At 38.4% G+C, this 24,272-nt stretch overlaps 3 gene segments (V, D, J or C); all 3 read right to left on the bottom strand.

The window, feature by feature from the left end:
- Positions 1 to 7,132: 7,132 nt before the first annotated feature.
- LOC115249971 (Ig heavy chain V region 914-like) lies at positions 7,133 to 8,436 on the bottom strand. The segment is given in 3 exon segments: positions 7,133 to 7,147; positions 8,007 to 8,302; positions 8,388 to 8,436. Coding segments are annotated over 3 exon segments (360 nt in total).
- Positions 8,437 to 15,570: 7,134 nt separating this feature from the next.
- LOC115250060 (immunoglobulin heavy variable 3-23-like) lies at positions 15,571 to 16,288 on the bottom strand. The segment is given in 2 exon segments: positions 15,571 to 16,152; positions 16,246 to 16,288. Coding segments are annotated over 2 exon segments (441 nt in total).
- Positions 16,289 to 19,076: 2,788 nt separating this feature from the next.
- Positions 19,077 to 19,779, bottom strand: LOC115249970 (Ig heavy chain V region 5A-like). The segment is given in 3 exon segments: positions 19,077 to 19,146; positions 19,272 to 19,581; positions 19,678 to 19,779. Coding segments are annotated over 3 exon segments (420 nt in total).
- Between the last annotated feature and the right edge of the window lie 4,493 nt (positions 19,780 to 24,272).

The following is a 24,272-nucleotide window of genomic DNA, read 5'->3' as shown; positions in this document are numbered from 1 at the left end:
CCTGAGGGATTCCAAAGGTAACAAGTGAGAAATATGACAAAACCCTCAACAGGGAAAGAAGTTTTCAAACCAGGTTTAGGTGGATCTGGGAGATTCTGGTAATCTTGAAATTGTAAGTGTTACTTTGGGATGTTTTGAAATAGATTTTTAGAAAATAAAAATTCATAAAGTGTGTTGATTTTTTTTAAATGTCTGCTGTCAAGTTTAAAACAGCTGGAAAGAGAGTGAGTAGATCAACAACAATGTATCATCAGGAGGCTGGGTTCAACTGCACTTAGAGATTGTTCATGATACAATTGGTAATTGAAAACTTAAGTTCAACTTTAAACAATAACAAATTAATAGAATTTATTGTCTTTACAAAATTTTGTGGCAACATTAAAGTTCACAAACCTAAAAGACACAAACAATTTAAAAGAATAGAGAAAGTATTTAATATGTGTGGACTTCACAGCAGTAAATATGAGAATTCTGTGTTTTTGTACAGCTGCTGAACTGACTTCAGTCACTGTGACCATCGAGCACAATAATAAACAGCAGAATCTTCAGTCTTCAGGCTGTTCATCTGCAGATTCAGCTGTGCTCTGTTGTTGTCTCTGGAGATGATAAACCGGCCTTTGACTGACTCAGAGTAGTATGAGCTGCTGCCATCATATTTGATAGCACTGATCCACTCCAGTCCTTTTCCAGGAGCCTGTCTGACCCAGCTCATCCAGTAGCTGCTGAATGTGAATCCAGAGGCTGAACAGGTCAGTTTGTGAGATTCTCCAGGTCTTTTAACCACTGGTTCAGACTGGGTCAGAGTCTGAGCATCAACACCTGTTTAGAAGATGAAACATCAAGTTAATCAGATGATGACAAAAAGTCAGTCAACAATCAGGATGAGTGAAAATCTTCACCTGCCCAGCAGATAGTTAGAAGCAGCAGTCCTGTCCTACAGTCCATCATGTTCAACTGTGTGTCCCCTCTTCTCTGTCCTCCTCTCTGCTCTCACATAAGTAGACGTGGAACACATCTGAGTTTTGCATCGACTCCTCCTCAGTAAACAACTGGATTTGATTGTGATGCCTCCTCCTCTTTGGAGGATGTGAGCCAATGATCAATGACACTTTTAATTTTGTCCAATTAATGATGTACCAGTGGTCCTAGTACTGATTTGTGAGGTACCCCACACTTCACACTTATTAGTTCTCATCCGGCTAAAAATCAATTTTAATATACAAAAAAATGTCTAAGGGGAGAATCATGAGATCAGGGATTTTCAATGAATTCATGACATCATTTAATCGATTTTTAAAAATACCCTTTTTTTTCCATGAGTCATCAATTGATCATGAATGTTTGAGTAATAATATTAAACACTGATCTCTTTTTTTTTTAAAAAGGGTTCTGGTGTGTGCTTTTATTTTTGGTGAAAGTTTAAATTAACTGTTGAGATCATTGAAATTACAGAGAAACAAATATATTGTTGCTGCATTATCCTTATGAAACAATTTTAAATGCATGTGAAATTCACTTGTATCATAATGAGATCAGAAGTTCAGCATTCTACAAAATCAGTCATCATATACATATATTTTAGGTCATTTGGTATTTATATATTCGTGCAAAAGGAATCCAAAAATGTTTTCTTATTTTGTAGTTATTTTTTACTACAAAAAACATTGAAAGTTTCCTACAAGTATTTTCTTTAATTTAAATTCTGAGGTAAAAATCTTGTTCTCCAGCATTCTTCTCAAAATTTCTGCCTCAATGTTGTTGTCATGATTCATTCCTGGTGTGACAGCGCCCCCTCTGGTGATGTTGTGTTGATGCTCTGAGGGGTTTTTGTTCAGCTCCACTGATGCTTTGTATTATTGTGTCTCTGGCACAGTAATACACAGCAGTGTCTTCAGGCTGCACATTCACTCCATTTAGAGTCACTGTGTTGCTGGAAGATTCCAAACTGATGCTGAACTTGTTCTTCAGGGTAGATTTGTAGCTTGGGGTGGATCCAACACGATGTGCACCAATCCACTCCAGTCCTTTCCCTGCAGGCTGTCTGATCCAGCTTGTAACATAGCTGCTGAGAGAATAAGAGACCTGGCAGGTGATGGTCAGACGCTGACCTGGCTGCACAGTCACAGAGGCTGGCTGTGTCAACTGTTCACACTTCACACCTGTGGATGAAGAGCAGAAGATTGAATCAGTGGACGTAGAGGGGACAGTCAGGGTGATCACACTGTCAGTGTCTCTGCCTCAGTCAGACTCACAGGATCCAGCTGCCAACAGCAGCAGCAGAGCTACAGAGAACATGGTTGGTATTGAAGCTGATCTGATGGGAGCTTCTCTTCTTCTGCTGCAGCTGACGGCAGGATGTCAAGTCTTTATAGCAGATGGACAGGAAGTTCCCTTTGCATAGAGAAGAACTCTGATGGGATATAAAAGAAGCACCAACTATTCTGACCACAAAACACCAAACAGAAATCAGCTCAGTGTAGAAACAATGTAATGTTGTTTTATTTAACACCAAGTAGAAATATATAGGTAAATCTTTCATTCTTATTGTAAATAATTACTTATGATTTGAATATGAATCACTGAGATTAACAGTAATCAACTAAATAGATAGAAAAATTATTTTGATACCGGTGTGTCAGTGATTACATCATGTTTCATTTTAATATAAATAAGTTTAGATTTCTTAGTAAAAAAAAATCTCCTTTACCAATGAAAACAGAAATTAATTATTTATCATACGTTCAGTCAATTCGCCTCTGAATAAATGTTTTTATCATATTCAATCTAATTAATTGAATATCTGATGTCACTGATTTGACTGTCAATTGTTCTTTTCTTTTAAAAGTCAAACAGGATATTTTATCACAGACCAGAATGAGACATCCTAGGAGAAACACCTGAGGGCCCCCTAAAGTAACAAGTGAGAAGGAAGAAAAAAATCCAAAAGGCTATTTTGAAATCTGTTGAACTGCATCAGTGATTCCAGGACAATGGAAACAGTATTGGAGTCACCACAGTCCATTTTTAAATACTTTGGGTAGAGAAGATAGATTACCTGAGGTTAATTGTGAAAAAATATTGGACCATTGCAGGTAAAAACAATTGGAGAGAGTGATGGTGGATCAATGAGAAATAATACATGTTCAGATAGTATATGTGAATTAAATGAAGATGATTTTCAGGGAAAATTACAATGGAGGCACTTTGCATTTTTTTGGTCAAAAGCAGTTGTAAAATTATTTAAAATAACATTTTAAAGTGAGGTCATTAACAATTTAAAAAGTATTCATAATAAAATAAAGACAGTTTTCACTGTTCACTTCTGCTCTTCACAGCAGTAAATATGAGAAGTGTGTGTTTTTGTACAGCTGCTGAACTGACTTCAGTCACTGTGACCATCGAGCACAATAATAAACAGCAGAATCTTCAGTCTTCAGGCTGTTCATCTGCAGATTCAGCTGTGCTTTGTTGTCATCTCTGGAGATGATAAACCGGCCTTTGACTGACTCAGAGTAGTATGAGCTGCCACTGCTGTAGATATAAGCGATCCACTCCAGTCCTTTTCCAGGAGCCTGTCTGACCCAGGCCATCCCATAGCTGCTGAATGTGAATCCAGAGGCTGAACAGGTCAGTGTGTGAGATTCTCCAGGTCTTTTAACCACTGGTTCAGACTGGGTCAGAGTCTGAGCATCAACACCTGTTTAGAAGATGAAACATCAAGTTAATCAGATGATGACAAAAAGTCTGTCCACAATCAGGATGAGTGAAGATCTTCACCTGCCCAGCAGATAGTTAGAAGCAGCAGTCCTGTCCTACAGTCCATCATGTTCAACTGTGTGTCCCCTCTTCTCTGTCCTCCTCTCTGCTCTCACATAAGTAGACGTGGAACACATCTGAGTTTTGCATCGACTCCTCCTCAGTTTCATTTGCACAGCATCAATTTGATTATCACTTTTTTGTGTTTTTCTCAAAACAAATATTTTCTATTTACCAGTTTTAAAACAATTTTGACAGCTTAATTCACATGATTTCAGTCATGACATTTTTGTATTATTTTCACGTAAATATTTAACACAATAAATAAGATTGAATCAATAAAACATATCTTTTTATTGAAGATTTAACAAGACTTTCACCAAAATCTAATCTCTCTGATTTTTGCATGTTTGCTGTTAAATGTGAAGATATTGCCTTTTTTGTCTGGAGAAATTAAATAAATTTCAAGTGAAATGAATTAATTGGCATTATTAATTAATTCTGCTCACATTCCTGTGCTGGATGGATTGTTTCAGTCATAATATTGACTCAAAAACAGGAAATAAAAAAACAAACCATCTCAACTCTCTTCAACCAGGGTATGTGGACACTAATACACAGCAGAGGCCTCCAGATTTAAACTGGACAGTCTCAGAAAAACCATACCATTTCTGTTCATGTAAATAATTTTTTTTTCTCTACAGTCGGGTACGGTGGCGCGTGCCTGTAATCCAAGCTGCTGGGAGGCTGAGGCTGGCAGATCGCTTGAGCTCAGGAGTTCTGGGCTACAGCGGACTATGTCGATCGGGTGTTCATAGGCTGGACTGGACAAGCAACACGAGGCAGCTGTACAAGAAGACCCAGAGCAGGATGTACTTCCTGAGGAGACTCAGATCCTTCAACATCTGCAGGAAACTCCTCTGGATGTTCTACCAGTCTGTGGTCGCCAGCATCCTGTCCTACGCTGTGGTGTGCTGGGGGGGGGGGGGGGATTGTGACAAAAGCGGACCTCTCCAGGTTGGAGAAGCTGATCAGGCGGGCCAGCTCAGTGGTGGGGATGAAGCTGAAACCTCTGGCGACAGTGGCAGAGAGGAGAACTATTGACAAACTGCGGAGCATCATGGACAATGTCCGCCACCCTCTGCACACTGTCATCCACAGCCAGAGAAGCCTGATCCGCCAGAGGCTGCGCCTCCCCAAGTTCAGGACCAACAGACTGGGGAACTCATTCATCCCCCGAGCCATCAGGCTGTTCAACTCCTCACTCGGGGGGAGGAGGGCCAACAGAAGGACTGGAATAACACTGGAATAACATAATACTGTGACATCCATTCATTCAGTTCATTCATCCACCTATTCATTTATTTACATTTTTATAGTTTTATATTTTATATTTATATTCTATTTTTAATTTAGTCTATTTTATTTCTTATTTTATTAAAACAACAACTTTTGACTGGATTTTTCATTCATTTGTTGACTAGCAAAACTTGGAAGATGAGATAATCCCATTTTCTTTATGAAGAAATGGGAATGACGCCTCTAAATGTTCAGTTTTGTTCTAAACAGTGCTGTGTAAAACAGCTCCAGGCTTCATTCAAATGATTTTGTGTTTCAAGAACACAAAGAGTTCGTGCAGTCCTCTCTCTGTTATATCTGTGGAAAGGCTAAGAAAAATCAAATATATGTACCTTATAAACTTTTTTATTATTTTCACGTAAATATTTAATACAATAAATAAGATGGAATCAATAAAACATATATTTTTATTGACGATTTAACAAGACTTTCACCAAAATCTAATCTCTCTGATTTTTGCATGTTTGATATTAAATGTGAAGATATTGCCTTTTTTGGCTGGAGAAATTAAAAAAAATATCAAGTGAAATAAATTCATTAGCATTATTAATTAATTCTGCTCACATTCCTGTGCTGGATGGATTGTTTCAGTCATGATATTGACTCAAAAACAGGAAATAAAAAAACAAACCATTAACTGTCATAATGAGAAATCTGACAAATATCCTGTGGAATTTCAGAAAAGCCTCTCAGCTCTCTTCGACCAGGGTATGTGGACACTAATACACAGCAGAGGCCTCCAGATTTAGACTGGACAGTCTCAGAAAAACCATACCATTTCTGTTTATGTAAAAAAAAAAAAAAATTTCATACAGACATTTGAGTTTCAATGAGACAAAAAATCATTGAAGAGAAGTTCGTAAAAAAAAAAAAAAACCCCAAAAAAACTTTTGACTGGATTATTTATTCAATTTTTGACTAACAAAACATTTTCTTTATGAAGAAATGGGAATGATGCCTCTAAATGTTCAGTTTTGTTGTAAACAGTGCTGTGTAAAACAGCTCCAGGCTTCATTCGAACGATTTTGTGTTTCAAGAACACAAAGAGTTTGTGCTGTCCTCTCTCTGTTATATCTGTGGAAAGGCTAAGAAAAATCAAATATATGAAGGTGATGATGAGTTGTTGAAATTAATCCTGGTGTGACAGCGTCCCCTCTGGTGATGATGTGTTGATGCTCTGAGGGGTTTTTGTTCAGCTCCACTGATGGTTTGTGTTATTGTGTATCTGGCACAGTAATACACAGCAGTGTCTTCAGGCTGCACATTCACTCCATTTAGAGTCACTGTGTTGCTGGAAGAGTCCGAACTGATGCTGAACTTGTTCTTCAGGGAGGTTTTGTAAACTGGGTTGTATCCAACACGATGTGCACCAATCCACTCCAGTCCTTTCCCTGCAGGCTGTCTAATCCAGTTTGTGTCATAGCTGCTGAGAGAATAAGAGACCTGACAGGTGATGGTCAGACGCTGACCTGGCTGCACAGTCACAGAGGCTGGCTGTGTCAACTGTTCACCCTTCACACCTGTGGATGAAGAGCAGAAGATTGAATCAGTGGACGTAGAGGGAACAGTCAGGGTGATCACACTGTCAGTGTCTCTGCCTCAGTCAGACTCACAGGATCCAGCTGCCAACAGCAGCAGCAGAGCTACAGAGAACATGGTTGGTATTGAAGCTGATCTGATGGGAGCTTCTCTTCTTCTGCTGCAGCTGACAGCAGGATGTCAAGTCTTTATAGCTGATGGGATATAAAAGAAGCACCAACTATTCTGTCCACAAAACACCAAAAAGAAATCAGCTCAGGGTAGAAACAATGTTATGTTGTTTTATTTAACACTAAGTAGAAATATATAGGTAAATATTTCATTCTTATTGTAAATAATTACTTGGGATTTGAATATGAATCACTGAGATTAACAGTAATCAACTAAATGTTTGATAGAATTTTTTTTGACATGTTTATGTTTAAGTTTCTTCGTTAAAAAAATCATATCAATTCTTCTTTACCGATAGGTATAGAAATTAGGTAAATTTGAACTGAAAAAAAATAGAAATGATAGAAAAATAGAAATGATAAATTTTAGTGTTAAAAATTGATTCTATGAGTGAATATTCTGTACATCAGATATATCAGATACTGACAATGTGTCATTGCACATTCATAGTACCTTCAGTCAATTCACCTCTGAATAAATGTTTTTAGCATATTCAATCTAATTAATTGAACATCTGATGTCACTTGTTCTTGTCTTTTAAAAGTCAAACAGGATATTTTATCACAGACCAGAACGAGACATCCTAGGACAGACACCTGAGGGACCCCTAAAGTAACAAGTGAGAAGGGAAAAAAAATCCAAAAGGCTGTTTTGAAATCTGCTGAACTGCATCAGTGATTCCAGGAAAATGGAAACAGTATTGGAGTCACCATAGTCCTTTTTTTTAAAAAAAAGTTTTTAAATCCTTTGGGTAGAGAAGATAGATTACTTAAGGTTAATTGTTTGTGAAAAAATATTGGAGCATTGCAGGTAAAACAGTTGGAGAGAGTGATGGTGGATCAATGAGAATTAATACATGTTCCATTTCAAAGAATTTGACTTTCAGGGAAAATTAGAAATTAGTCATGTAGGCACTTTGCATTTTTTTTGGTCAGAAGCAGTTGTAAAATAATCTAAAATAACATTTTAAAGTGAGGTTATTATCAATTTAAAAGGCATTCATAATACAATGGTTTTACATTATTAAAAAGTTAGTAAGTATGTTTAGGATTTAAAAGGCATAAATTATTAAAATAAATACAGTTTTCAGTGTGCAGTTCTGCTCTTCACAGCAGTAAATATGAGAAGTGTGTGTTTTTGTACAGCTGCTGAACTGACTTCAGTCACTGTGACCATCGAGCACAATAATAAACAACAGAATCTTCAGTCTTCAGGCTGTTCATCTGCAGATTCAGCTGTGCTCTGTTGTTGTCTCTGGAGATGATAAACCGGCCTTTGACTGACTCAGAGTAGTACTGGCTGCTGCCACCATTACTAATAGCACTGATCCACTCCAGTCCTTTTCCAGGAGCCTGTCTGACCCAGGCCATGTTGTAGCTGCTGAATGTGAATCCAGAGGCTGAACAGGTCAGTGTGTGAGATTCTCCAGGTCTTTTAACCACTGGTTCAGACTGGGTCAGAGTCTGAGCATCAACACCTGTTTAGAAGATGAAACATCAAGTTAATCAGATGATGACAAAAATTAAAATGTGTCCACAAACAGGATGAGTGAAGATCTTCACCTGCCCAGCAGATAGTTAGAAGCAGCAGTCCTGTCCTACAGTCCATCATGTTCAACTGTGTGTCCCCTCTTCTCTGTCCTCCTCTCTGCTCTCACATAAGTAGACGTGGAACACATCTGAGTTTTGCATCGACTCCTCCTCAGTAAACAACTGGATTTGATTGTGATGCCTCCTCCTCTTTGGATGATGTGCGTTTATAATCTGAGACTTTAAATTTCATCCAACTAATAGTGCACCAGTGGTCCCAGTACTGAGTTCTGAGATACCCCACATTTCACACCAACCAGTTCCAATCAAGCTTCAAATGAAAACTGTTGCAGAGAAAGCCCCTTAGAACATGCCCAGGGAAAACCCTCATTTTATTGTTTTTAAAATGTATTTCAGATTCCATGCAGTCACTGACATATGAGTATATTCTGCATAAAACCTTTCTTCAAATACTTAATTTACATCATGAAATAAAGATACACTTTTTTCCATGAGTCATCACTTGATCATGAATGTTCAAGTGAGAATATAAAACACTGATCTATGTTTAAAAATCATGTATGAGTCTCTGCACTTTTAGTTGATACTTGTTAAAATAAGTAATTGAGATCATCAAAGAAATAACTGAGAAACAAATGTATTATTGCTGCTGTGTCTGAATGGAACTATTTCACATTGTGAAATTTACTTACAATGTGAGGAGATGAGGAGATTAAAAAGCTATGATGCTACAGAAGAAGTCACCATTAATAATATAAATTGGTCATTTAGTGAGTGTAAATTACATCCAAAATTGTTTTTATCCCTTTACAATTTTTTTCTTTAAAAAAAAATAAATATGCAAAACTTCTACAGATTTTATATCACATTTAAATACTTCTGTTCTCAAAGTACTGATCTAAAGCATTTTTCCTCAACATTTCTGAGTTAACCTCAACATGTCTGGGTGATAAATCATTCCTGGTGTGACAGCGCCCCCTCTGGTGATGTTGTGTTGATGCTCTGAAGGGTTTTTGTTCAGCTCCACTGGTGGTTTTTGTTATTGTGTATCTGGCACAGTAATACACAGCAGTGTCTTCAGGCTGCACATTCACTCCATTTAGAGTCACTGTGTTGCTGGAAGAGTCCAAACTGATGCTGAATTTGTTCTTCAGGGAAGCTTTGTAATATGGAGTGTATCCAACACGATGGTATCCAATCAACTCCAGTCCTTTCCCTGCAGGCTGTCTGATCCAGCCTGTCCAGTAGCTGCTAACAGAATAAGAGACCTGACAGGTGATGGTCAGACGCTGACCTGGCTGCACAGTCACAGAGGCTGGCTGTGTCAACTGTTCACCCTTCACACCTGTGAAACAACAAAGAAAATACTGATTATAAAATCACACTAAAACCGATCAACTGCTGACTTTGACAAATCAACAGAGAGAGACTCACATCCAGCTGCCAACAGCAGCAGCAGAGCTACAGAGAACATGGTTAATGTTGAAAGTCAGGTGCAGAGAACTCCACTGACAGTCTGATGTGATGGTTTTATAGCTGAGGAAGAAAGAAGAACTCTGAATTTGCATAGAATCAAACATGTGAAGCATCACTGTTGATCTCACTGGAGCCAATAGGAGAGTGGAAACCTACAGTCAAATCATGTTTTACATGTGAAGTTCAGCACATGCAAAACAGTTTTGGAAGAATACAGATTAATTTCACAAGATCAAACCAATCAATGGATCTTGATGAGGAGGACAAGAAAAAATCCAAAAGAAAGCTCTGAAATCTAATGAACTGCATCAGGGATCAAACCAATCAATCGATCTCGGAGAGGAACAAAGTCAAAATTTTGAGGACAGCAGTTCAAACCAAAACACAAGATAACCCTGTCCAAGACATGAGGGGCCCACTGGACATTTTTAACAAAACACTCTCTGGTTGAGGACAGATGGAGAAGTGGTTTTAATACACAAGGACGGGGCAAAGATGATGAGACACAAATGAGAGACATGACAGTTATTAGTATCTTAACAGGACAGAGCAAGACAACAATCAGAAAAAAATAAAATAAAATAATAAACAAACACAGGAGAGCCTAAAACATTATGTCTATTTATGTGCACCTAAGAAAGAAATTGCTGGAAATATTTTGAAAAACTTTCCTGGTAAATCTTTATGAAGATTGTAATTCAGTTTTTGAGAAGGAGACATGTTTGTTGTCTGTGGAGGTTTTTGCACAGCTGTTCCTCTCTCTGGAGTCACTGTGTTTCTCGAGCACAGAAGAAAACAGCAGAATCCTCTGCTGTCAGGCTGCTGATCTGCAGGTACTGAGTGCTGCTGGACACGTCTTCAGTCATCACGTAACCACTTTTGAAAGAGCTTCCATAGATAGCAGAGTTTGAACCTGCGTTCATCAACCCGATCCACTCCAGAGCTTTCCCTGGTCTCTGTCGTATCCAGTGGATATAGTAGCTGGTCATGTCAAACTCTGAAATGGTGCAGGACATCTTCACTGTCTCTCCAGGTCTTTTTACTTCAGGCTGAGACTGATCCAGTCTTTCACTCCAAACACCTGAAAGACAATAGAAATACACCCAACAACCAGGTCAAGCCCATTCTGGACCTGTCCACAGAAGTAACAGCAGCCCTGATGTTCTCAGCAATCAGCAGGACAGACGTCCACCAGACACTGAAGATTTGCATCAGGGTATCAGGAGGACTGGCTCAAACAGGCTCAAACAGGCTCCAGGAAACCATCCAACAGTTAGTACTCCTCTAATGACTGTTTGACCCAAAGACTAACAATATAGCAAATGGTAAATAATATTTTTAAGAGGAAGAAGGCGTTGAAAGCAATCTTGGTGTGATGGCGCCTCTTGTGGAGATCTTGTTTTGATGCTCTGAGGGTTTTGATCAGCTCCCCGATAAGTATTCAGTTATTTTTGAAAAATTTGTGATGTTATTTTTTCATTTATTTGAAAAGGAAATAATTGTATTTTGAAAGAAGATTAAATATAGATGTGATCAGACCAGGAAATATGAGGTGTGTGTTTTTGTACAGCTGCTGAACTGACTTCAGTCACTGTGACCATCGAGCACAATAATAAACAGCAGAATCTTCAGTCTTCAGGCTGTTCATCTGCAGATTCAGCTGTGCTCTGTTGTTGTCTCTGGAGATGATAAACCGGCCTTTGACTGACTCAGAGTAGTACTGGCTGCTGCCACTGCTGTAGATATAAGCAATCCACTCCAGTCCTTTTCCAGGAGCCTGTCTGACCCAGGCCATGTCGTAGCTGCTGAATGTGAATCCAGAGGAGCCAATGATCAGAGAAGCAGCAGTCCTGTCCTACAGTCCATCATGTTCAACTGTGTGTCCCCTCTTCTCTGTCCTCCTCTCTGCTCTCACATAAGTAGACGTGGAGCACATGTGAGTTTTGCATCGACTCCTCCTCAGTAAACAACTGGATTTGATTGTGATGCCTCCTCCTCTTTGGATGATGTGAGCCAATGATCAAGACACTTTTAATTTTGTCCAATTAATGATGCACCAGTGGTCCTAGTAATGATTTGTGAGGTACCCCACACTTCACACTCAGCAGTTCTCGTCCAGCTGCAAATCAATTTTAGTGTACAAAAAGAATGTCTAAAGGGAGAATCATGAGATCAGGGATTGTCAATGAATTTGTGACATCATTTAATCGATTTTTAAAAATACACATTTTTTTCCATGAGTCATCAATTGATCATGAATGTTTGAGTAATAATATTAAACACTGATCTCTTAAAAAAGGGTTCTGTGTGTGTGCTTTTAAAATGGGTGAAATGTGAAATTAACTGTTGAAATCATTGAAATTACAGAGAAACAAATATATTGTTGCTGCATTATCCTTATGAAACAATTTTAAATGCATGTGAAATTCACTTGTATCATAATGAGATCAGAAGTTCAGCATTCAACAAAATCAGTCATATATATTTTAGGTTATTTGGTCTTTATTTATTTGTGCAAAAGGAATCCAAAAATGTTTTCTTATTTTGTAGTTCTTTTTTACTACAAAAAACATTGAAAGTTTCCTACAGGTTTTATATTTAATTTTAATTCTGAGGTAAAAATCTTGTGCTCCAGCATTCTTCTCAAAATTTCTGCCTCAACGTTGTTGTCATGATTCATTCCTGGTGTGACAGCGCCCCCTCTGGTGATGTTGTGTTGATGCTCTGAGGGGTTTTTGTTCAGCTCCACTGATGCTTTGTGTTACTGTGTGTCTGGCACAGTAATACACAGCAGTGTCTTCAGGCTGCACATTCACTCCATTTAGAGTCACTGTGTTGCTGGAAGAGTCTAAACTGATGCTGAACTTGTTCTTCAGGGAAGCTTTGTAATATGGGGTGTATCCAACACCATTGTATCCAATCCACTCCAGTCCTTTCCCTGCAGGCTGTCTGGTCCAGCTTGTAGCATAGCTGCTGAGAGAATAAGAGACCTGACAGGTGATGGTCAGACGCTGACCTGGCTGCACAGTCACAGAGGCTGGCTGTGTCAACTGTTCACCCTTCACACCTGTGGATGAAGAGCAGAAGATTGAATCAGTGGACGTAGAGGGAACAGTCAGGGTGATCACACTGTCAGTGTCTCTGCCTCAGTCAGACTCACAGGATCCAGCAGCCAACAGCAGCAGCAGAGCTACAGAGAACATGGTTGGTATTGAAGCTGATCTGATGGGAGCTTCTCTTCTTCTGCTGCAGCTGACGGCAGGATGTCAAGTCTTTATAGCACATTGGACAGGAAGTTCCCTTTGCATAGAGAAGAAAACTGACAGGAAATAAAAGCAGCATCAGGAGTTACAACACAGTTCTATCATTATTAATACCTAAAAATCATTATATATTGACCAATAAGGCATAAAAGTTGTGAAATTGGTAACTATCGAATAAATGTCAACAGATGAGAAGAAAAAACAGGGAGTGTTAAACACACGTTTTCGCAGCCTGATTGTGTTGGTTCCATTTGTCATGTTCTACTACTAAATGTTGCACTGCCCCTCTTGGTTATATTCAGAATCCCGAATAAAATATTTTCTTCCAAAATCAGTCAAAGCTATTTAATTTTAGGACATTCCGTGCAAATGTATTCAATGTTGTTGTTGATTTAAAAAAAAAAAGAAAACTAATGGAGGACCAGAGTGTTTCAATTGTATGTTATATTGTGATTTTTATCACTATTGCACTTGCAGATTATACCCTGTGAGTCTTCTATTGTCTATGTTTTTCAATTTAAACCCACTTTCTTCTGTATCCCTACGTGTGTTTCTTGTCACCCAGGCTGTCTCTTCCCCGCGTTCTCTGCCTGTTAGTTGTGAAATCTTTAGTCGTCAGCTCAAATCAGTTTTCATTCACGGAGCTACAGTTTTTGATGTCAATTCCTTTTTTCACCACCTCATCGTGCATCATTTCGCTGTGGCCCTAATCACTCTGTTGTCTGTAATTGTCTTCCATCAAATTCTATAAAATAATTGTCACAATTCAATCCAGACTACAGTGTCTGCTTTTGGGGCTGATTTTTTTCCTTTGAATTTAATTCACATTACAAAGAGGATTTTAAAACCAGCTGAAATTCTCCAGAGATTCCAAAGCCCGACAGTTGTTAATTAAATTGCCATTGTTAATTTTTTTTAATACATTGGGGGGAAGATAAATTTCAGGTTAATTGTTCTTGCTCAACGATTAGCCCATGTGAGGTTAAAAACAACTTGACACAAAAATGGTAGATCAACAAAAATTGATAAAATTTTGTTAAAGTATATTGATCCACAAGAATAATTTATGTTTTAGGGAGATTATAACTAAATTAATTACATACTCCAAAAAAAGCTTGATGTCAAGATGTCAAAACTAGACATAATTTACCATCAATACAATGTAATTAAGTTACCAGAATATTGTATTATTTGGGGGGGAAAATGTGATGTTATTTCCTGATGGGTTTAATAAATAAATATATAGGTTTTACATTATTAAAAAGTTAGTAAGTATATATAGGATTTAAAAGGCATAAATTATTAAAATAAAGACAGTGTTCAGGCTGCAGTTCTGCTCTTCACAGCAGTAAATATGAGAAGTGTGTGTTTTTGTACAGCTGCTGAACTGACTTCAGTCACTGTGACTCTCGAGCACAATAATAAACAGCAGAATCTTCAGTCTTCAGGCTGTTCATCTGCAGATTCAGCTGTGCTCTGTTGTCGTCTCTGGAGATGATAAACCGGCCTTTGACTGACTCAGAGTAGTACTTGTAGCTGCCATCAGTGTAAATAAAACTGATCCACTCCAGTCCTTTTCCAGGAGCCTGTCTGACCCAGACCATCCAGTAGCTGCTGAATGTGAATCCAGAGGCTGAACAGGTCAGTGTGTGAGATTCTCCAGGTCTTTTAACCACTGGTTCAGACTGGGTCAGAGTCTGAGCATCAACACCTGTTTAGAAGATGAAACATCAAGTTAATCAGATGATGACAAAAAGTCTGTCCACAATCAGGATGAGTGAAGATCTTCACCTGCCCAGCAGATAGTTAGAAGCAGCAGTCCTGTCCTACAGTCCATCATGTTCAACTGTGTGTCCCCTCTTCTCTGTCCTCCTCTCTGCTCTCACATAAGTAGACGTGGAGCACATGTGAGTTTTGCATCGACTCCTCCTCAGTAAACAACTGGATTTGATTGTGATGCCTCCTCCTCTTTGGATGATGTGAGCCAATGATCAAGACACTTTTAATTTTGTCCAATTAATGATGCACCAGTGGTCCTAGTAATGATTTGTGAGGTACCCCACACTTCACACTCAGCAGTTCTCGTCCAGCTGCAAATCAATTTTAGTGTACAAAAAGAATGTCTAAAGGGAGAATCATGAGATCAGGGATTGTCAATGAATTTGTGACATCATTTAATCGATTTTTAAAAATACACATTTTTTTTCCATGAGTCATCAATTGATCATGAATGTTTGAGTAATAATATTAAACACTGATCTCTTAAAAAAGGGTTCTGTGTGTGTGCTTTTAAAATGGGTGAAATGTGAAATTAACTGTTGAAATCATTGAAATTACAGAGAAACAAATATATTGTTGCTGCATTATCCTTATGAAACAATTTTAAATGCATGTGAAATTCACTTGTATCATAATGAGATCAGAAGTTCAGCATTCAACAAAATCAGTCATATATATTTTAGGTTATTTGGTCTTTATTTATTTGTGCAAAAGGAATCCAAAAATGTTTTCTTATTTTGTAGTTCTTTTTTACTACAAAAAACATTGAAAGTTTCCTACAGGTTTATATTTAATTTTAATTCTGAGGTAAAAATCTTGTGCTCCAGCATTCTTCTCAAAATTTCTGCCTCAACGTTGTTGTCATGATTCATTCCTGGTGTGACAGCGCCCCCTCTGGTGATGTTGTGTTGATGCTCTGAGGGGTTTTTGTTCAGCTCCACTGATGCTTTGTGTTATTGTGTCTCTGGCACAGTAATACACAGCAGTGTCTTCAGGCTGCACATTCACTCCATTTAGAGTCACTGTGTTGCTGGAAGAGTCTAAACTGATGCTGAACTTGTTCTTCAGGGAAGCTTTGTAATATGGGGTGTATCCAACACCATTGTATCCAATCCACTCCAGTCCTTTCCCTGCAGGCTGTCTGGTCCAGCTTGTAGCATAGCTGCTGAGAGAATAAGAGACCTGACAGGTGATGGTCAGACGCTGACCTGGCTGCACAGTCACAGAGGCTGGCTGTGTCAACTGTTCACCCTTCACACCTGTGGATGAAGAGCAGAAGATTGAATCAGTGGACGTAGAGGGAACAGTCAGGGTGATCACACTGTCAGTGTCTCTGCCTCAGTCAGACTCACAGGATCCAGCAGCCAACAGCAGCAGCAGAGCTACAGAGAACATGGTTGGTATTGAAGCTGATCTGATGGGAGCTTCTCTTCTTCTGCTGCAGCTGACGGCAGGATGTCAAGTCTTTATAGCACATTGGACAGGAAGTTCCCTTTGCATAGAGAAGAAAACTGACAGGAAATAAAAGCAGCATCAGGAGTTACAACACAGTTCTATCATTATTAATACCTAAAAATCATTATATATTGACCAATAAGGCATAAAAGTTGTGAAATTGGTAACTATCGAATAAATGTCAACAGATGAGAAGAAAAAACAGGGAGTGTTAAACACACGTTTTCGCAGCCTGATTGTGTTGGTTCCATTTGTCATGTTCTACTACTAAATGTTGCACTGCCCCTCTTGGTTATATTCAGAATCCCGAATAAAATATTTTCTTCCAAAATCAGTCAAAGCTATTTAATTTTAGGACATTCCGTGCAAATGTATTCAATGTTGTTGTTGATTTAAAAAAAAAAAGAAAACTAATGGAGGACCAGAGTGTTTCAATTGTATGTTATATTGTGATTTTTATCACTATTGCACTTGCAGATTATACCCTGTGAGTCTTCTATTGTCTATGTTTTTCAATTTAAACCCACTTTCTTCTGTATCCCTACGTGTGTTTCTTGTCACCCAGGCTGTCTCTTCCCCGCGTTCTCTGCCTGTTAGTTGTGAAATCTTTAGTCGTCAGCTCAAATCAGTTTTCATTCACGGAGCTACAGTTTTTGATGTCAATTCCTTTTTTCACCACCTCATCGTGCATCATTTCGCTGTGGCCCTAATCACTCTGTTGTCTGTAATTGTCTTCCATCAAATTCTATAAAATAATTGTCACAATTCAATCCAGACTACAGTGTCTGCTTTTGGGGCTGATTTTTTTCCTTTGAATTTAATTCACATTACAAAGAGGATTTTAAAACCAGCTGAAATTCTCCAGAGATTCCAAAGCCCGACAGTTGTTAATTAAATTGCCATTGTTAATTTTTTTTAATACATTGGGGGGAAGATAAATTTCAGGTTAATTGTTCTTGCTCAACGATTAGCCCATGTGAGGTTAAAAACAACTTGACACAAAAATGGTAGATCAACAAAAATTGATAAAATTTTGTTAAAGTATATTGATCCACAAGAATAATTTATGTTTTAGGGAGATTATAACTAAATTAATTACATACTCCAAAAAAAGCTTGATGTCAAGATGTCAAAACTAGACATAATTTACCATCAATACAATGTAATTAAGTTACCAGAATATTGTATTATTTGGGGGGGAAAATGTGATGTTATTTCCTGATGGGTTTAATAAATAAATATATAGGTTTTACATTATTAAAAAGTTAGTAAGTATATATAGGATTTAAAAGGCATAAATTATTAAAATAAAGACAGTGTTCAGGCTGCAGTTCTGCTCTTCACAGCAGTAAATATGAGAAGTGTGTGTTTTTGTACAGCTGCTGAACTGACTTCAGTCACTGTGACTCTCGAGCACAATAATAAACAGCAGAATCTTCAGTCTTCAGGCTGTTCATCTGCAGATTCAGCTGTGCTCTGTTGTCGTCTCTGGAGATGATAAACCGGCCTTTGACTGACTCAGAGTAGTACTTGTAGCTGCCATCAGTGTAAATAAAACTGATCCACTCCAGTCCTTTTCCAGGAGCCTGTCTGACCCAGACCATCCAGTAGCTGCTGAATGTGAATCCAGAGGCTGAACAGGTCAGTGTGTGAGATTCTCCAGGTCTTTTAACCACTGGTTCAGACTGGGTCAGAGTCTGAGCATCAACACCTGTTTGATGAAACATCAAGTTAATCAGCTGATGACAAAAATCAAAGTGTGTCCACAAACAGGATGAGTGAAGATCTTCACCTGCCCAGCAGATAGTTAGAAGCAGCAGTCCTGTCCTACAGTCCATCATGTTCAACTGTGTGTCCCCTCTTCTCTGTCCTCCTCTCTGCTCTCACATAAGTAGACGTGGAACACATCTGAGTTTTGCATCGACTCCTCCTCAGTTTCATTTGCACAGCATCAATTTGATTATCACCTTTTTGAGTTTTTCTCAAAATAAATATTTTCTATTTCCCAGTTTTTGACAGCTTAATTCACATGATTTCAGTCATAACATTTTTTTAAATTATTTTCACGTAAATATTTAATACAATAAATAAGATGGAATCAATAAAACATATATTTTTGTTAAAGATTCAACAAGACTTTCACCAAAATCTAATCTCTCTGATTTTTGCATATTTGATGTTAAATGTGAAGATATTGCCTTTTATGGCTGGAGAAATTAAATAAATATCAAGTGAAATAAATTCATTGGCATTATTAACTAATTCTGCTCACATTCCTGTGCTGGATGGATTGTTTCAGTTATAATATTGACTCATAAACAGGAAATAAAAAAAACTCCATTAACTGTCACAATGAGCAATCTGACAAATATCCTGTGGAATTTCAAAAAAGCCTCTCAGCTCTCTTCAACCAGGGTATGTGGACACTAATACACAGCAGAGGCCTCCAGATTTTTGGACAGTCTCAGAAAAACCATACCATTTCTGTTGATATAAATAATTTTTTTTCCTGTACAGACATTTGAGTTTCAATGAGACAAAAAATCATTAAAGAGAAGTTTTAAAAAAAAAAAAAAAACAACTTTCCACTGGATATTTATTCATTTGTTGACTAGCAAAACTTGGAAGATGAGATCATCCCATTTTCTATATGAAGAAATGGGAATGACGCCTCTAAATGTTCAGTTTTGTTGTAAACAGTGCTGTGTAAAACAGCTCCAGGCTTCATTCAAACGATTTTGTGTTTCAAGAACACAAAGAGTTTGTGCAGTCCTCTCTCTGTTATATCTGTGGAAAGGCTAAGAAAAATCAAATATATGAAGGTGATGAAGAGTTGTTGAAATTAATCCTGGTGTGACAGCGCCCCCTCTGGTGATGATGTGTTGATGCTCTGAGGGGTTTTTGTTCAGCTCCACTGATAGTTTGTGTTACTGTGTGTCTGGCACAGTAATACACAGCAGTGTCTTCAGGCTGCACATTCACTCCATTTAGAGTCACTGTGTTGCTGGAAGAGTCTGAACTGATGCTGAACTTGTTCTTTAGGGAAGCTTTGTAGCTTGGGGTGTATCCAACACGATGCCATCCAATCCACTCCAGTCCTTTCCCTGCAGGCTGTCTGATCCAGCTTGTGTCATAGCTGCTAACAGAATAAGAGACCTGACAGGTGATGGTCAGACGCTGACCTGGCTGCACAGTCACAGAGGCTGGCTGTGTCAACTGTTCACACTTCACACCTGTGAAACAACAAAGAAAATGCTTATAAATTATTATTAAATCACACTCAAACAGATCAACTGCTGACTTTGACAAATCCATAGAGAGAGACTCACATCCAGCTGCCAACAGCAGCAGCAGAGCTGCAGAGAACATGGTTAATGTTGAAAGTCAGGTGCAGAAAACTCCACTGACAGTCTGATGTGATGGTTTTATAGCTGAGGAACAAAAAAGAACTCGGAATTTGCATAGAATCAAACATGTGAAGCATCACTGTTGACCAAATAGAGCCAATAGAAGAGTGGAAACCTACAGTCAAATCATGTTTTACATATAAAGGTCTGCTGTTAGTTACCTTATTGTAACCTTTTAAAATATTCTTGAAATTCCTGTTTAAGGTTTTGTGGAAATTTACTATGAAATCGACTGTGAAACTTACTGTGTAGCACAAGTTTATCATCTAACTTTGAATTACTAGAACTGACTTATGCATATACTGAAGAATGTGCGTACGTGCAGGCATTTAATCACACTTCTTGGTGCCACTTTGTGACTGGCTCATGAGGTACCGGAACTTACACAGAACATAATCATTTAAGGTAATAAGATGGCGTCGTCAGTTAATCATATGACCATTTGAGCACTGTTGCTAACTTTTCTGCTGAATATAAACCAACACCCAAAAAGGTCCAGCCCTTTTTTTTATCTGTTGGCAGATGGAGAATGTTTCTCTCGTATTGTGAAAAGGCCCACAAATGTGTCTAATAAACCTTTTACTGAAGATCACGGATTCTCTGGTCGTTTCACGGTCTGAACCTACGAAGTAGATTTGCAACAGTTTCTTCCTGTTAAAGGGGAGGTTTTCCTGCCACTGTTGCTTGTTAGGGTCAGGCTCTGGGATTCTGTAAAGTGCCTCAAAACAATTTAGAATGTAACAGATGGTATATAAATAAAGATTGACTGATTGGTTGATTGATCGATTGAAATAAATCTCACTTTAACATGGATGTTTGTATTTGTTCCTGTCTTAACGTTCAACAGTGAAAAGGGATATTGCATCATAGACCAAGAATGAATGGTCCCAGGACAGACACCTGAGGCCTCCCAAAAGAAACAGGTGAGAAAGACAACAAAAAATCCAAAAAAGAGCTATGAAATGTATTGAACTGCATCAGGGATTCCAGGGAAATAGAAACAGTTTTGCAATCACCTTAGTCCATTTTAAAATAGTTTTGATAGAGAAGATAGAGGTTAATTGTAGCTGAACAAACATAGGACCATTGCAGGTGAAAAGTGATTGGAGAGAGTGCTGGTGGGTGAAGGGGTAAAAATGTCAATGCTTAAAACCCTGAGTTCGCTAAGTCTCAGCCTTAACCAGCCAACAGCAAAGGCCATGTGTGTGTATTCATAATGTTTAAGCTATTATTCCTTATATTTTCATCCCAAATAGTCAACGCTAATCATCGTAGCTCTGATCCATTCAAGCATGTACTGGTGTATTGTGTTGTATTGTATTGTGTTATTTTTGGCTGAAAATACTTAATGAATTATGTGAATTTATGAGATTTATTAAAAATAAAAAGGTAATATAATAATATGAATTTAAAATGCCTAAAATAATACAATAGTCTGTGCGCAGTTCTGCTCTTCACAGCAGTAAATATGAGAAGTGTGTGTTTTTGTACAGCTGCTGAACTGACTTCAGTCACTGTGACTCTCGAGCACAATAATAAACAGCAGAATCTTCAGTCTTCAGGCTGTTCATCTGCAGATTCAGCTGTGCTCTGTTGTTGTCTCTGGAGATGATAAACCGGCCTTTGACTGACTCAGAGTAGTACTGGCTGCCCCCACCGCTGCTGATATAAGCGATCCACTCCAGTCCTTTTCCAGGAGCCTGTCTGACCCAGGCCATGTAGTAGCTGCTGAATGTGAATCCAGAGGCTGAACAGGTCAGTGTGTGAGATTCTCCAGGTCTTTTAACCACTGGTTCAGACTGGGTCAGAGTCTGAGCATCAACACCTGTTTAGAAGATGAAACATCAAGTTAATCAGCTGATGACAAAAAGTCTGTCAACAATCAAGATGAGTGAAGATCTTCACCTGCCCAGCAGATAGTTAGAAGCAGCAGTCCTGTCCTACAGTCCATCATGTTCAACTGTGTGTCCCCTCTTCTCTGTCCTCCTCTCTGCTCTCACATAAGTAGACGTGGAACACATCTGAGTTTTGCATCGACTCCTCCTCACTTTCATTTGCACAGCATCAATGTGATTGTTACTTTTTGAGTTTCTCTTAAAATAAATATATTTTTCTCTGTTTTGAACTGATTTTTACAGTTGAACATGTTGAAATAATAACTTCTTAATGACAACTAATAATTTCTGAACAACTATTCTTTCAAGCCAAATTAGCAGTACTCTACTCAATTTTCTGTATTGAAATTATTTTAATTATGACATTTTTTTGTATTATTTTCAAGTAAATAATTAATACAATGAATAAGATACAAGAATATGCAATTTAACTTCATACATAGACAGACAGAGGGACAGGTCGATCAATCATTCAACCAATAATTCAACCAAACACATTTTTATTGAAGATTAAACAAGACTTATACCAGAATCTAATCTGACTTCTTTTTATGCTTGATAATAAATTTGAAGATACTGCCTTTTTTTTAGCATGATTGTATTACTACTGCTAATATTGCTGTGCTGGGATGGATTGTTCAAGTGATGATCTTGACTCAAAAACAAGAAATGAAAAACCACATCAACTGTCACACTGAGACATCTGACTCTGTGTGTTCTGCTGCCACCTTTTGGTCTAAATGGACAAATATCCTGTTGAATTTCAGAAAAGCCTCTCTGCTCTCTTCAACCAGTGTGTTTGGCACAGTAATACACAGCAGAGGCCTCCAGATTTAGACTGAACAGTCTCAGATACTGTTGATGTTGTCTTTACTGATTTCTATACATCCTTTCACACTGCCAGCATTGTCATTCCTGCTGGTATCAGTGAATCCTTTACCGATCGACTCCAGTCCTTTTCCAGGATCCTGTCTGATCCAGTTCATACTAGACCTACGGTAAATGTGAAGTTAGATCTCCTTCAGGACAGATGGAGAGTCTCCCGTGCTTTTTCATGACCGAACTGGAAGGAATGGACTGGAATGACTGAACTGGAAGCATGCACTGGTGTGTTCTTGCTTAGCTTAGACACTGAATGTTCTTATTTAGTCATCATCCAAGCACTGACTGCTCATACTGAGTTTTGAGCGACATGTTTGCGTTGTGTAAAGATAAGTTGTCTGCTTTGCCTCTGAAGCCTCAGGAATAGTTTGCTCTGGAAACACATGATATGTATTGGATGGACCTGGACAGAAGTAAAAACTGAATATTAGCATTCAGCAGAGATCATAAGGCATCATTTCAGGTCCAAACTGCTCCAGTTGGTGAGTGTTCAGGTAGCTTGGAGACCGGAGGCGGTGCTACTGCAACTGATGTCCCAAGCAACTAATGATTGGGTTTAATTCACTACTACGTATATTCTGGGCTGCATCTTCTGGTCTCTGTGTCACTTTCTTGGCATGAACACACATACAGGTACTTTCTGAGCAAAAGCTCTAATTTTGTTCAAAGTTCAAAAACTCCTGTCAACATGAGTCAAAAATGAATATATTTTCTTTTGATAATAGTTTCTCATACTTAAATTAAGATGACATTCAGGGAAAATTGCAAATAATTCATGTTGGCAAAAAATGTTATGTTATTGATTGTACAAAATAATTATTAAATCATTAATCTTTCAGGTAATTTAACAGTAAAAAGGTAAATTAAAAATTGACAGAAAATGACAGATCAGAGTATTCAGTGTGCAGTTCTGCTCTTCACAGCAGTAAATATGAGAAGTGTGTGTTTTTGTACAGCTGCTGAACTGACTTCAGTCACTGTGACTCTCGAGCACAATAATAAACAGCAGAATCTTCAGTCTTCAGGCTGTTCATCTGCAGATTCAGCTGTGCTCTGTTGTTGTCTCTGGAGATGATAAACCGGCCTTTGACTGACTCAGAGTAGTACTGACTGCTGGCGCTGCTGATAGCACTGATCCACTCCAGTCCTTTTCCAGGAGCCTGTCTGACCCAGACCATCCAGTAGCTGCTGAATGTGAATCCAGAGGCTGAACAGGTCAGTGTGTGAGATTCTCCAGGTCTTTTAACCACTGGTTCAGACTGGGTCAGAGTCTGAGCATCAACACCTGTTTAGAAGATGAAACATCAAGTTAATCAGCTGATGACAAAAGGTCTGTCAAAAATCAGGATGAGTGAAGATCTTCACCTGCCCAGCAGATAGTTAGAAGCAGCAGTCCTGTCCTACAGTCCATCATGTTCAACTGTGTGTCCCCTCTTCTCTGTCCTCCTCTCTGCTCTCACATAAGTAGACGTGGAACACATCTGAGTTTTGCATCGACTCCTCCTCAGTGAAGAACTGGATTTGATTGTGATGCCTCCTCCTCTTTGGAGGATGTGAGCCAATGATCAATGACAATTTTAATATTGTCCAATTAATGATGTACCAGTGGTCCTAGTTCTGATTTGTGAGGTACCCCACACTTCACACTCAGCTGTTCTCATCCACCTGCAAATTAATTTTACAATACAAAAAGATTGTCTAAAGGGAGAATCATGAGATCAAGGAATTTTCAATAGATTG

This window comes from Takifugu rubripes, chromosome 5, assembly GCF_901000725.2.
Source record: "Takifugu rubripes chromosome 5, fTakRub1.2, whole genome shotgun sequence".
Lineage (NCBI taxonomy): Eukaryota > Metazoa > Chordata > Actinopteri > Tetraodontiformes > Tetraodontidae > Takifugu > Takifugu rubripes.
This window is presented reverse-complemented; position numbering and strand designations above follow the sequence as displayed.